This window comes from Tupaia chinensis, unplaced genomic scaffold (assembly GCF_000334495.1).
Source record: "Tupaia chinensis unplaced genomic scaffold, TupChi_1.0 Scaffold000468_1, whole genome shotgun sequence".
NCBI classification, from domain to species: domain Eukaryota; kingdom Metazoa; phylum Chordata; class Mammalia; order Scandentia; family Tupaiidae; genus Tupaia; species Tupaia belangeri.
In genome coordinates, this window is record NW_006159977.1 from 521,290 (window position 1) to 535,824 (window position 14,535).

Below are 14,535 nucleotides of genomic sequence, written 5' to 3' on the forward strand. Positions count from 1 at the left end.
AAGCCCTACTAGTGGAAAGAGTTCCCTTGAGCCAGCCTTTCCTAAGGGCTTTGCATTCAAGCCTCATCTCAATTATAACTCAAAATGTTAACGTTTCTCATGTAGGAGGTCACTGGCAAAGCACTTCACAGCTTCTGTGCGAAGAAGTAAGATTCACAACATGAAGCAGCCTAAGGAGACCTCTGTGTGGGAAGGTGCCGGTCACCTCCCCTCCCATCTCAGGTGCCTTGTCCACACGGGCAGTGTAGGGGTCAGCTCTTGCCTTCCAGGAGGAGGCTGGGATGGGGCTGAGGACATGCTCCCTGACGTGAGAAAACAGCAGGACACTCGCCTTCCCCTCACCCCTTGAAGCAGGCCAACAAACCTGGCCGACTTTCCCAAAGCAGGTCACGGGACCCTCCGATCAGAGGCACCCTCCGTTCATAAGGAAAGGAATATGCTTACCTTCTGAGACAGGGCACAGCAGCGTCTGTGTGCTCATGCCTGCCGAGAGCGCGCAGCTTCCCGTGAGCGCGCAGCCTCCCGCGCTTAGACCATCTTCCCTGTCCGGCCCTTCCTCTGCACGGTTCGTTCATCAATTTGACATGAAAATACACAGGTCTCCCTGTGCTCTCCTTTCTGAAGGCTCCCCAGTCATGGAAGACTCTCCGTAAAGGCTCATCAAGTGGGCTGCATTTCTATGGAGAGCACTCCTTTACACTGTGGTTTGCCGAACTCGCTGTTATTACAGGGCTGGGCTGTTGGTGTCGCTTTACCTTTATTTTCACACATAACACCCGTAGCCATACATTTTTGTATTTTGACATTAGATGGGAGAAGACTTTAGCTAATTATTTTTAGTGGTGTCTCTACAGTTACTTAGGATTAGAAAAAAAGAAAGGAAAAAAAAAAAGGGGCCCGTGCAAAAGACACTTGGTACAGATGCATTCATATCTGGTCGGCTTTTAAATATCATGTTTTCTTTATGTCTGCCAGATGGGACATACCTGTGCACTGAAAGCAGAACAACCCAGTGGTGGGTGGTCATGCTGCCCTCCCCTTCCCTGCATCTCAGGGTTAGGGCACATGTGCACACACGCACACGTGCATACATGCACATATACCTGGATTTCCAGCCACTGGGTCTAGGATTCGAACTGCGTGGTTGGCCACGTGGGCCCTGGCTCCTTTAACTGCCATGCCACAGGGGTAGCCCAAATTATCCAAGTTTCAAATCTAAGTTTCCTAGCCCTTATTCCACAGGTAAACCATTTTTTACATTTAAGCCTGGTCTCAGTTGTAACTTAAGAATTTTTTAAAGAATTTCCTCACTTAGGAGTAGAGGCCTCTGGAAAAACACTTTACAGCTTGTGTGAGAAGAGCAAAGGGTATCTCCAGAGAGCCGTATCATCAGCACACATTACGAAACGAGATGGGCTGGTTAGCAGTCCCCAGTACAGGGCCACTGGCTTGCTGGCTCCTCTGGACACCCTGTGTGCTGTGAGGACCCGGCTGCCCTGGTCTGGTTCGGGCGGAGACAGAGCTGCACCCTCACTGCTGCTGGAGCTGCACCCTCACTGCTGCTGGCATACCAGTGGGTGGGCTCGAACCGTCAAGTTACACATCCTGACCCGAGCAGGTCTGTGCAATGGGAATTCTTTTTTTTAAGAGAGATTCTTGCTATAGGGCACGTGTGCTCACCAGAGAGACAGAAAGAGATTGAGAAAAAGCAAGAAATCACTCCCCAGTGGGCATGGCCATGTTGCCATCCCTTCTCCTCTTGGGATTTTGGGCAGGCACACACATGCACCTGGTGTGTTACAAGCTGCAAGGTCCCGGTCTCGAACCACAGTCGACTACGTGGGAGTCGAGTGACATAACCATTATGCCATGGTCCCTGTGCCATGGGAATTCTGAAGAGGCTGGTTTGGTCTCTGACCCATCTACCCTTTCTGGGAGCTGTCTGTAGAGGAGCGTGGCTTGTTCCTCCACCACGGTGGCACCCTCTCCCCTGCCAGCTGCCCAGTTCAGGTTGGCTTCAGACTCCGACATCTGCCAGGACATGTGGGTGTTAGAAAGAACATTTATAAGCCCATCCTGTGGGAGGAGGCCATGGTGCCAGGCTGCCTCTACGCGGCTCAGGATGCAGGGCCAGGGACCCTGAGGTCTATCGAGATGTTCTGCAGCCTCTAGAGAAATTCCTTCCCTACTTGCCTGGATCCAGGATCATGGGAAGAACTAAGCCCTGAAGAGACGTTTCTTCCACACAGGCTGGAAATGAGGCCTGGCCCAGGGCAGGCTGTGTAAATGGATGAATGAAGAGTCTCTTCCATTGAAGGAAGGATTGCTCTGGATTTAAAAAACAAGTTGGAGCTTCTGGAAATGGTGAGAAACTGTAATCCTGGGACTTCAGAGCCCCCGTGGTTGGTAGCAGGATCTTAAAGAAGGCAGGAGGGAGGGCTCAGGAGACCCGGTGGGCCTAGGCACAGACAGGAATTTCCTGGGGGACCACTTCTCGTCCAGTAGAACATATCCGGGCGATGTGTACTAGTGTCTGGGCTGCTGCCTTCTCACCAGGGAGAAAGAAAACCCAACTCGGGGAGCATCTGCCTTTCAGTGACACCAGATGCTAAGAAAAGGAATCATACCCACTCCTGCTTCAAGTGCAAGACTTTCACAGGTGGTTCAGAAAAGCCCCTCCGAGTGATGCTTGGAGAGACAGACGTGATTTGATTCACATGAAAGGTGCCACAGACCGTCTGGATGAGCTGAGGGACGAGCCACACTGACCCTCGGCACCCTGCGCTGGACAGGGAAGGGTGTGAGGCTGGGGAAGGGCGGAAGAGGGGAGCATGAGGTGCTCTCCACCTAAGGAGCAAGCACTGCGGGGGTGGCTGGTTTGACTCGGAGACCACGTGGTCAGCACTCTGAGCTGCCGCTACTCTGCAGCCTGGGTCAACTGCCTCCCCCGTCCTTGAAGGGCAAGCGAGCAGGAGTCACACAGCAGTGGAAACGCTGCATGGTCCTGGCCCAGGAACGTGCCTGGAACGAAGCAGGGGTCCCGATGGCACAGCCTGGGAGATGGCAGAGAAAAATGCTGTGGACGGTGTGTGGACACTGTCCTGCAGGGGCTGAAGTTTAATGAATTCTTCAGATTTATTTCTCCTAAAACAAATTCAATAATTGAACTTTCATAGTTTTGTAATTTTCCAAAGACTGCTTACCTTGCCTCAACAAGAAGTCTCCTAGAAAGTCTTGAAGATCCTCTTCCCACCCAAGAGGTGGTTTTTTGGTTTTTTTTTTTTGTAGTTTTTTAGTTTTTTTGCTATAGGGCGCGTGCGCTTGCCAGACAGACAGAGAGAGACATAGAGACAGAAAGCAAGAAATCACCCCCCGGGGGGGATGGTCACGCCGCAATCCCTTCTCCTCCATTCTCCTCTCAGGATCTTGGGCACGCACACTCATGTGCGTTTTAAGCCACTGGGTCTGGGATGCGAACCACAGTCTACTACATGGGAGTCCAGCGACACAACCATTAAGCTAACTGCTGGTTCCCGCAAGAGGTGGTTTTAATGTCCTTGATGGCACTGGGGCTGCATTCCCTGGGGCAGGAGGTGCAGTGGAGAACAGGAAGCTCAAGAGCAGGGGAGCCACCAAGGCTGAGGCATTTCCCATACCTAATGACACTCAGGGTCCCCAGGGCCCTGTTCTAGGCTGGCTCGCAGTCTTTATTTGAGCTGTCATTCTAATGGGAACTTTCAAAAAACAGGCCTACCCATCCTGGGGATGGTTTCCCGCATGTACGTAGAACAGCTGCTCCTCAGTCCTGCAGAGCAGCTGCCCCACACAGGTCACGGGCCTGCAATGCTGGCGGGGCATGCAGTCTGACGGCCGGATGTTCAGCCTTTGGCAAGTTCCGCATTGAGAACTCAAGCCTCACTCTGCAGAGTCGATGAGCTCACCTGAGGAGGGACCCAAGGAGGGCAGGGCGGCCCCCCACTCCCTCTCTTCAAGGAGGACGACTACAGGCAAGCAGCTCACAGCTCATCACAGGAAAGTCATCGCTAAACTGAGCGAGAGCTGGGGACAGGGGACCCAGAAATCTTGGGATTCTATGTCAGGACTGGCTTTCGTCTATGGAATCTAATAATTATTTCGCCCCCTCAATACTCTGATTTATTCTTCTGACAGAAAAAGAGGCAAAGGCACCCATCTCCTAACGTACTTAGGAGGCTGCCTGTGGTCGCTCTCCGTGCCCTCCGACACTGGAAGCACCACAGACCAGCCACTCCTCCTCTACAGTGAGTCTTTCTTCATCAGACGAGACACATTTTGATTCTTCTACAAAATTGAGGTCAGTTTGACATCTCTCATGTGACTTCCATTTAAAGCAGGGTTTATAGCCCGGTTCAGAACTGGTTCATTAAGAGTTGACAGGGTTTGGTTCTTCTGCCTGTAGGTATCTATGTTTGTCTCTGAAAAAGCCCAAAGGGGGGTTCTGTCAGTGCACACGCAGAGCACTGCCAACACACCTCCTTTGTCCCTGACTCCCCACCTCTCGTAGTCACACACCGGACCTTTACGGGAGAAGGGAGGGCACCAGGCATTCACTGGTGACAGCAACAATGAACAGTGACATCGGCACGTGTCTTACTCTTAGTGGGAGGGAAGAAAAACACCAGAGGCTGGATGGAAGAAAGGGGGCTAGCAGGGGGAGGGAGGGAGGCGCTCAGGGAAAAACATTTAATGGACACGAGAAAGTACAGTTCCCTGTTGAAAGAGATACACATGGTAATATCTTTGATTTGTTGCACACTGTATGCATGCTTCAAAAAACCATACTGCACACTATAAAGATGTATGATGATTAAATGTAAATGAGAAATTAAAAAATTAAAAAAACAAACCCTGGCTTTAAGTTTCCTCCACCGTAACAAAGGAGGTGTCAATACATGCTCAATTCATTTAGCACCTCTGACCTTCCAGGTATTAGACGGCACGTTCTTCATCTGGTCTTCTAGAAACAAACCCAACATGACTCAAGACAACAGCACCACCTCTGACCCCTCACAAGGACAGCGCTGTGACCACATCTCAGGGGCTCCCGGCACTGCTGGCTGTCCCCGGGGATCTGAGAAGCAGCAGGAGGGTCAGCAGGTCACACCAATGCAGCGAGGGCGTTTCTTCTCAAAGGACTCAAGAGCCATCTGGATTCTGCACACAAGTAACTGAGTCTTTTGATCTGCAAAAGTTTATTAAGCAATAGCTGGACAACTCTTACAACTTCAAATCATCAAGAAAAAATAAGGGGATTAATCCATCTCAATAAGTAAGACAAAGTGATTAGGACAAGCCACATCATTTTGAATGCAAACCATCAATGCCTTCTAAAATACCTCCTGCACGATCTAATACACAAAATACGTAAGAAGAGAGGCCAGTAAGGGTGAGCTCATCAAAATGCAATCAGGAAACTCAACAGATCTTGTTGGAAAGTAAGAGAAAGCAGGATGCTGAATTTAAACAGAGATACACACTGGCACCAGAGGAGCCGCGGCACACAGAGCAGAGCCCCCCAGGGGTGGAGAAAACATGCTGGTGGTCTTATTTGGTCTGGGACCTGTGCACCTGCATCCCGCACTGATGGTAAAGAAAAAAAAAAAGAATAAATGCCTGTAGTAATAAACTCAGAAATTATATCCAAATTTACAGTACCAAAATAATGCATTTATAAACAAATGCAAAAACAACACCCCTTTGGTAAATAATACAGTGCCTTATTAGACGGCACGTTCTTCATCTGGTCTTCTAGAAACAAACCCAACATGACTCAAGACAACAGCACCACCTCTGACCCCTCACAAGGACAGCGCTGTGACCACATCTCAGGGGCTCCCGGCACTGCTGGCTGTCCCCGGGGATCTGAGAAGCAGCAGGAGGGTCAGCAGGTCACACCAATGCAGCGAGGGCGTTTCTTCTCAAAGGACTCAAGAGCCATCTGGATTCTGCACACAAGTAACTGAGTCTTTTGATCTGCAAAAGTTTATTAAGCAATAGCTGGACAACTCTTACAACTTCAAATCATCAAGAAAAAATAAGGGGATTAATCCATCTCAATAAGAAAGACAAAGTGATTAGGACAAGCCACATCATTTTGAATGCAAACCATCAATGCCTTCTAAAATACCTCCTGCACGATCTAATACACAAAATACGTAAGAAGAGAGGCCAGTAAGGGTGAGCTCATCAAAATGCAATCAGGAAACTCAACAGATCTTGTTGGAAAGTAAGAGAAAGCAGGATGCTGAATTTAAACAGAGATACACACTGGCACCAGAGGAGCCGCGGCACACAGAGCAGAGCCCCCCCAGGGGTGGAGAAAACATGCTGGTGGTCTTATTTGGTCTGGGACCTGTGCACCTGCATCCCGCACTGATGGTAAAGAAAAAAAAAAAGAATAAATGCCTGTAGTAATAAACTCAGAAATTATATCCAAATTTACAGTACCAAAATAATGCATTTATAAACAAATGCAAAAACAACACCCCTTTGGTAAATAATACAGTGCCTTTTCAGTCAAATGCATAACCCATGCTTTTTCTACAACACGAAAAAAGTTTGTTTTTTATGCTACAATGGACAACGAGATCTTAGAACCCGCCCCTCCCCTTAAAAAGAATTTGTAAACAGAAAATACAGGTACAAGTCAAGTTACAAGAAAACTGCACAAAGCCAAAGAAAATGAAAACAAAGTAAGCCGCAATCCTTCAGAGTTTTATCAGCCAGAGTTAAGGAAACACACAGACGGTGAAGAGTTTTGAGTTGTGCGCTATTACAAAATCCCAGGAGCTCAAACAATGTTTTGGCCACATTTGGTTTCGACTTTGTTCACAACCACTGACTAGGCCAAGTGACACGCAGCCCACAATGGGACGTAACGGGTTCCTTCTCCACAGCGCTGGGCGCAAAACTCTCCAAGAAATCTCTGAAACTGGGTCAGCCTCGATCACGCTCCTTTATTCTTTCTGAACCCACTCTCCAGTGTAGGGGCAGATGGCGACTTCTTTTTGGGCTGTGCTCAAGGGCACACTAGTAGGGAGACCCCTCAGTCTTACCCGGAATCAGTGCTTTTGTGTTATTTGATGAGAACAAGCACAATTCCAAATGCATTTAGAGGTGAACTTTCTGAAGATATTCCTTAAAAGTACTGGTTTGTATTTAAGAGATAGCTCATTAACCCAGGAAAAAAAGTATTACTATAAAAGGCGATGTCTTGAAACATCCTTTTCACATTCGTAAAGTGGAATAATGACTACTGCATGAGGTCTTGGGCTGTTGGAGCCTGGAGGGGGTTTAAAAGATTGTGTGGGCTACCCCTTTCATTTTGTAGATGAACAAGTAAGTGGAGGCCTGGCCAGCTGCAGAGACTTGCCCAAGGTCACCCTGCAACTCTGGCAGACCAGGCCTGACCTGGGCCTCTTGACCTTCTGCTACGATGACAGATAAATGTAAGGCATCTCTGCACGTCCTCTGGAGCACTTGACAAGGGACCAATGGCTGTGGGTCAAAGCGAGTGAGACACTGGGAATAAACTAGGCCTGTTCGTGAAGGTGACCCAGGAACTAACCTGCAAAATCTGATTCACTCTGCCATGAGAGCTTGGAGACGTTTCTGCTTCTTCGGTCCCAGTTTTCCCCAGGACATACATTCAGTGGGTATACTGCACACAATCCGTGCCTTTGGTTTGATGAAGTTAGAGCTAAAACAAATTTAAAATCAGTTTTTATATTTGTTAATATATTGCTTCCCTCAAAAAGTGAGAAATTATATAGCTGACTTTTTAACTGGACTTTTTTTTAATTTACAGATTCAATGAGGTATCTTGATTATTCATACATTGCTAGTAAAAAGCGAGAAGTACCTAGAATTCTGCTGCTTAGAGTACTAACTTTGATTAGTAGTACTGAATCAACGGAAACTGGCCAAAACAAAGCAGTTTTTAAGAGAAGTAAAACTACCACCGTTAACTTAAAATTGACACCACATCACAGCTGCTTGCAGCCATTAGCCTGAGTCAGATTTGGCACAAAGATGAGCTCCTCCTCCGTGGGCCCTGCAGAGCAGAACGCAGGTGGGCAGCTGCTGCAGGTCCTTCCCAGGCAGACATCAGGGCCGCTAGCCTGTGTCTCTGGCTCCGGGAACATACCTTTTGGGGAGTGAGCTAAGAATTTAGAAAGTTTAATTGTTTCTGCAAATACTCACTGCCTCTTCTCACATGTATTTGTAGATTTAATGCCAAGAATTTCCAGTAGTTGTTCTCAGTAAGCGAAGTTCTGAGCTGGCCCTGTAGCCTAAAGGTTAAGGGAGCTGGATCCCCAAAGCCGGCTATGGTATATACCCTGGCCTTGGAGGCTTGAAAAAACACTTTGGGTGCCTGTGCATTCACACCCAAATCCCAGCAAGATAGAGAGATGGAGGAGAAGATACCGTGGTGGGACCATACCCCACGGCGGGTGCTTTCACCCACCTCTGGTGAGCAAATGGCAATTAAAAAAAAAGTCCTAACATGTACCCTTTCATGGTCTCCGAAATAAAACAGAATTTATAAAACTAACGCTTTTACTTAGTAGTTCCTCCTCCTAGTCTCATTCTAATTGGTCTCCCCTCATTTCATATCACCCTTTAATTAAAAATAACATTTTCAAAATGAGAGCTACTGTTATTTAAGGGTGTATTACCTAGAAAGAGTCCCCTTTGTATATAACCATTACCATGAAATTAAAAAAAATATATTTCTCAAGGGTTAATAGGACTTTTTTCCCAATTAGAAAAAGTTACAAATTGTCCAGCAAAAAAACCTTCTATCATGTCCTCTTTATTTCTTGAACTTGCAGCAAAATATACTGCTACCAAGTAAATCGTTACAAAGACACTAGTTTTCTAAATAAATAATAAAATGAGTATAATTCACCAATACACAGTAACAAAATAATTTCTAAGAACACTATGAAAAGCAAGATAAGTTATCTCTTGGACAATAAAACAGGGGAGTTGCATTTAAACGATCACAGAGATGGGCTGTAGCCATCACTGCACACCTAACCATAAGCACTGAGACACCGCATACGCTGTAGGAACTCACAGAAAAGAATTAGTTAACTCTGAATACGCTGCTCAATTCTTTCTGGAAAACTTTACCCACCGAACAGTCAGGCCCACTATTTTCATGTATACAGCGGGAAGTCTGGGTCAGCTGGGAGACGGCCTTGGCCTAAGCTCGGCTGTTTCTCTGGAGAGGCTGTGAGTGACGCCACCTTGCTCTGGGCAGGAGCGGGCCAGTTTCTTTTCAAGTTTTTGAACCCCAACAGAATTTTAGAGATGTTTTAGTTTGAAAATACTTTGGATAGTGTCTTCCTTTTGTCTGCTTTCAAACAAAATCCAAATTTAGGACCCAAAGCAGTAGACAGGCCTGTGCCCTTGCCCTACACACGACATCATGGGCATGAATAACCAAGAATAATGGCCCGGGCTCCATCAGGGGCTCAGATGCCGCCCGAGCTGCCCACCTGAGGACGGGGAGGTGGCCAAAGATTCCCTAGGTGTTTCCTTTTCTTCCATGAGAGTAGTCAACCGACTACCTTCAGTACTGTCATGCTAACGTTTCCCTAGCGGTTTATCTCCTTAGTATCAATAAACATTGGGTTGGTGGAAAGGTCATGATGCATTTTTGCATAGAAAAAACAGAAAAAATATGTCATGACTTTTCGACAACCCAACAATTTGTACAGTTCTCATAAATAACTTTTCCTTTTTCCTTAAAGACGACTGTGGACCTTGTGCCAAAGATCCAACCATGTCCCTATCTTTTAATACCCTGGAGAATGCTTAAAGTATTTCAGGTTACACTTTCAATCTAATGGAAAACATTTCTAGTCAACCGAACTTCAAGGCAGCCACCAGGAAGAAAGGAGTGGTCTCAGATCTAGTCACTACTAGAAAAAACCATAGGGTGGAGATACCTAACCAGAGGACAGTGTTTACAGCAGTGTTCCCGATTCAAAAGCAGAGGGGGCCGAGAGCACAGAGGTCATTTCTCAGTTGGTGGGATCCCGTGACTCGCCCCCACCATGGGCTGGGGCGTCTCCATTTTCATGTGTCTAGCCTTCTCCCACGGCCAGTCCCACTGCACGATGCCATGGCACGTGGCACAGGATGAATGGAGCCTCTCACCATGAACAACCTCAGGCGCAGCAGCCCTGTGCTAGTTTGAGCCTCGCTGTCACCGGAGCATGCAGAGCACTGCCACCCTGCCATGCAGAGCAGCTCCTTCCTCCCCGCCCCGTCCCGACTGCCTCCGCCGAGCAGACTGCGTCTCTACCAGTGACGGCGCCCTGCTAAGAGCCCGCTTTTATTAGTTAGACACGGTGCATTTGCCCAGGTCCCCTTGGTAAATTAAGTCACCTTTGGAGTAATAGATGGGTGAATCAAATGCTGTCCTCTCTCCCCATAAAATACCCTTTCTCTTTGGGATTTTTTGGTTGTATTTGGAAAGTTTTTGTTTTACGAGAGTGCTGTTGGAGAAGCACAGCTCGGTGCTGCACGGAATGACTCGGTGTGTACTCCCTGTGTCTGTCACTGACCTCGGCAGGCCCACAGGACATGACCACAGTCAAGCCACGGTTCCTGAAAGAACACCAGGTGCCTGGCACCCCTTGCTCCCAAATGCCACTCTACTGAAAGAAAAGAAAGACAATGAAGAATAATAAAAGCCCAAATAAATGACGACTAAAAGTCAGTGCCCTCTCCTGGGCCTGACAGGCTTTTCCAGTTTCGCTGCTGCCTTCTGGTCCTCGCAGGCACCGCCCACGCGGCTCCCTACACCTCCGTCAGCCTCTTCCACAGGCTCCTCTGTGTCTCTCTTCCCCCCACAGTCATGTCACTTGAGGCGCTGAGTCACATTGGCCAGGGCAACTGCGAAGGCCTGCACGGCGGAGAAGGGGTACTGGAAGTCTAGGATGTAAGCGTTGCCATCAATCCGTCCAAACTGCATCACCTTGGGGAGGGAGTGGAGGGAAGCCAAGACGTTAGAGGAGAACGAGGCAGGAGAGCGCGACCAGGTCTGCGGCTGCTGGGGGAGCAGCCAGTACAGGCTACGGAGGCACTTCTGCAAACAAGTGACTCCGAATCTGACTGGACATTCATGTCAAACTCCAAGACTGCAGGAAATAAGGGGACAGAGGCACCTGCCAAGCACGCTGTGGGGGACAATGAGCAAAACGCAGGATGTAGGAAACCTATGGGTCAGGTGAAGGGTTTTCTTTCACTGAGTACATGGAAAGGAGAAAGATAAAGAAAAATCTACAGGCTAAAATGGACTTACGAGAAGTATTGGTTGTAACTGTCAAAGGTCACTGCCTCAGGGAAGGCCCCTCTGACCGCCTTTCTAGAACATCACACCTCCTTCCCTCCACACCCACCTCCCTGCTCTGCTTTCCCTTGAGGCCCACTACTTCCTGGGACCACATCCCATTCTGCCATTCTGTCTATGGTCTTTCTCCCACAGTCCTGAGCCCCGTGACGTCAGGGACCAACTTTCACTTTCTCTGACTCCCTCATGCTCTATTCTGGCACCTGGAACAGGTGTTGGCAAATTTACTGTTTTTTCTTTTATTTTAAAGAGAGATTTTTGCTATAGGGCGTGAGCGCTTGCTGGAGAGACAGAAAGTGAGAAATCACTTTTGGGGAGTAAGATGTGTGTGAATTAAATGTAAAATAACCTTTATCTTTGGGATGTTTTCGGTTGCATTTTTAAAGTTTTTGTTTTTACACAAGTGTGCTGTTGGAGAAACATATGCCCCTGGGGATGGCCACGCTGTAATCCTTCTCCTCCAGTGTCCTCTTGGGATTTTGGGCATGCACGCACACAGCCCAGTGTGAGTTTTTAGCTGCCGGGTCCAGGACCCAAACCGGCTGACTATGTGAGAGTCCAGCGACGTAACAATTATGCCATCTGCTGGCCCCTCAATTTGCTGTTTTTACATAGCTATTCCCCCATAAGCTGCCAGAGTGCTTGTGCTCTCACCACAGTTCCTGCCCTCCTCCTCTGTCCTGTTGGGATTTGGGGCATGCGTGTACACGTGCCTGGTGTGATTTTCCAGTGGCCAGGTCAAGATTCGAATCTCATGGTCAGCCCTCTGGGACCCAGCTCCCGTAACTACTAGGCTATGGGCTGGCCCGGGAAGGAGCACTTTAAGCTTTATAGTTCACACGGTCTTTGTCACAACTAAAACTACTCCTGCCAGGGAGGCAGACACAGACAGTACTCCAGTGGATGGGTGCGGCTGCAGTCCAGTAAAACTTCACTTGCAAACAGAGGTGCTGGCCACACTGCCCACGGCCACTGTGTGCCGACCCCTGGCTTCAAGGATTGCCAGGCTTGTGCGGGTATTCTCGTTGAGTGAATGAATGACAATGTGCGTTTAAACTTGAGAAGTGAGGGCATGTCCCAGGGTGGAGAGAGGGAAGTCACACGGCAGGCTGGAGCACCCTGGTTGGAGCAGGAAGAGCTGACAAAGGACCCAGGGTCTCGACACACAGAGCGGGTCAGCCTGTAACAGACTGCGAATCCTGTCTACTGGCCTAATGAGGAACCAACAACTATTGATTCAACTGGGAAAGGGTGAAAAAGTGTGTGTGTGCATGTGCACGTGTGTGTGTACATGCATACATGTAGAGGGGAAGGAAGCAGGGGAAGAAAACTAACCCTCGTGTTCCTTAGGAAAAAGTCAGTAGATTCCGCCCAAGCGGAAAAATCAGCAGATAGCAGTGTAAATAATAAGATGGCAAATAGCAGGAAAAAACAACAAAAAACCCAGAGGCAGGAGCATCTGCTTCTGGGAGAGAGGCGAGGCGGATAGATCCCCACCGGTTCTCTTTACAGGCCTGGGGGTTCCCTTGACTGAATGCTCAGCACACATGTTACCATGGCTGAAACCATGACAGGCAGCAGAGGGCACACTGAGAATGACAACCCTACAAGCCCTGCTAGAGACAGTGGCTGTTCTACACATTTCCCCCTGGCCTCTTGACAAACGCCCAGCAGCCTCGCCCTCTTACCTGCCTTCCCTCCAACTCGATCTGGAAGTTCTTGGCCGACTCCTGTGTCACCCGTCCACCAAAGTCCAGCTGGTACACCTGGGTGGCCTCGTTCCACAGTGGCTGCTTGTTGGCCATCACGTACACGAAGCCCTGGCTGCCCAGCCGCCCATCCTCCTTCTCGCTGGCCTTCCTGCACTTGAACTCCTCCAGCTCGCTGGCGGTGCGCAGGCTCCTCTTGCTCTTCCACCCCTTCTTGCTGCCCTGGCTCTGGTTCATCAGCTCGTCCCCGCTGATGAAGAGCTCCGGCTCGCTCTCCGAACTGTCCTGGAACTCATTCGTCTTGTTCAGCTTCTTCGACTTCAGCTGGTCTTTCTGACTCTTCACTTTCTTCTTCTCTCTCCCCAGGCGGGGGCTGGAGATGAGCGAGTTGAAGTCGCTCAGAGCTCTGGCCTCCTTCCGCACCTTGCCCTCGGTGATGGCCTGGACGCTGCCTTCTTCTGCACGACTATCCAGGCGCTTCCGATTCTTCTTTCCAAACTTTTCTGTGCGCTGGGGGACTGGGCTCTCAGTGAGGGAGAGGACTTCCTGGAAGTTGTCTGCGGTCTCTACCATCACCTCTGTACCCATGTGGCTCTGGAGGTCGGTGGGCGGGGGGGACACGAGGGGCTTCTCCACCACCAGGTGAGGCTTGGGGGGCAGAGTGCCCTGGGGATTCTGCACAGGCGGGCAGGCGCTGTAGGAGCTCCAGGGGTGCAAGGCGATGGGTGGCAGCTGTAAACTGGAGCACGTGCTGCTCCCTGGGTACATGGGTGGCAGGGTGCAGTAGGACAGGCCGGGTGGGTACCCCGCGGGCTGGAGGACTGCGGCGGGCTCCTGCTGTGCGAATGGCATCGGGGACAGGGCGTCTTTGGGGGAGCAGGGGGCCTGCACTCCAGGCAAAGGGGGATTATTGTAGCTCCCTGGATACGGCACTCCCACCCCATAGCCTGTCTGAAAAGTGGCAGTCGGGCTGGCGGGGGACTTGGGGGGGACAAAGGGCACTCGGGACACGTCCAGGTGCTGGCCCTGGCCCAGCATCAGAGGGGGCAGTTTTAAGGGGTTGGGCACTGCAGTCTGTGCTGTCCTTTCCTGAGGGACCCAAACGTCCTCACCCAGCACAGGGTCCCACTGGTAAGGGGGTGGCCGTTTCACGGCGACAGCAGCTTCGGGCAGTGGGGGGTGCCGCAGGGGCTTCTCGAGCTGACAGTGTTGGGCTAGGGCCTCGTCCTCAGAGAAGGCCGAGTTGACGTAGTCGGTGCGCTCGCGGGCGCTGTCGGGCGGGCTCAGGAGGCTGTAGGAGGACTGTGAGGCCAGTGGGGAGGCACTGACGCCATGGGCCAGGCTGGCGCCGGGCTGTGGGCCCGGGCCTGCGCCGCTGCACTGGCTGCAGGGGGAACGGGGGGGGGGGGGGCCGGCCGG

The 14,535-nt window shown here is 49.9% G+C and overlaps 1 protein-coding gene across 1 annotated transcript in view; it reads right to left on the reverse strand.

The window, feature by feature from the left end:
- Positions 1-10,908: 10,908 nt before the first annotated feature.
- Positions 10,909-14,535, reverse strand: part of TULP4 (TUB like protein 4) — a gene marked incomplete in the record, with an annotated part of 233,255 nt that continues 229,628 nt past the window's right edge. Inside the window, 2 exon segments of the mRNA XM_027774688.1 lie at positions 10,909-11,032; positions 13,096-14,500. Coding sequence (XP_027630489.1) covers positions 10,916-11,032; positions 13,096-14,500 — 1,522 coding nt within the window.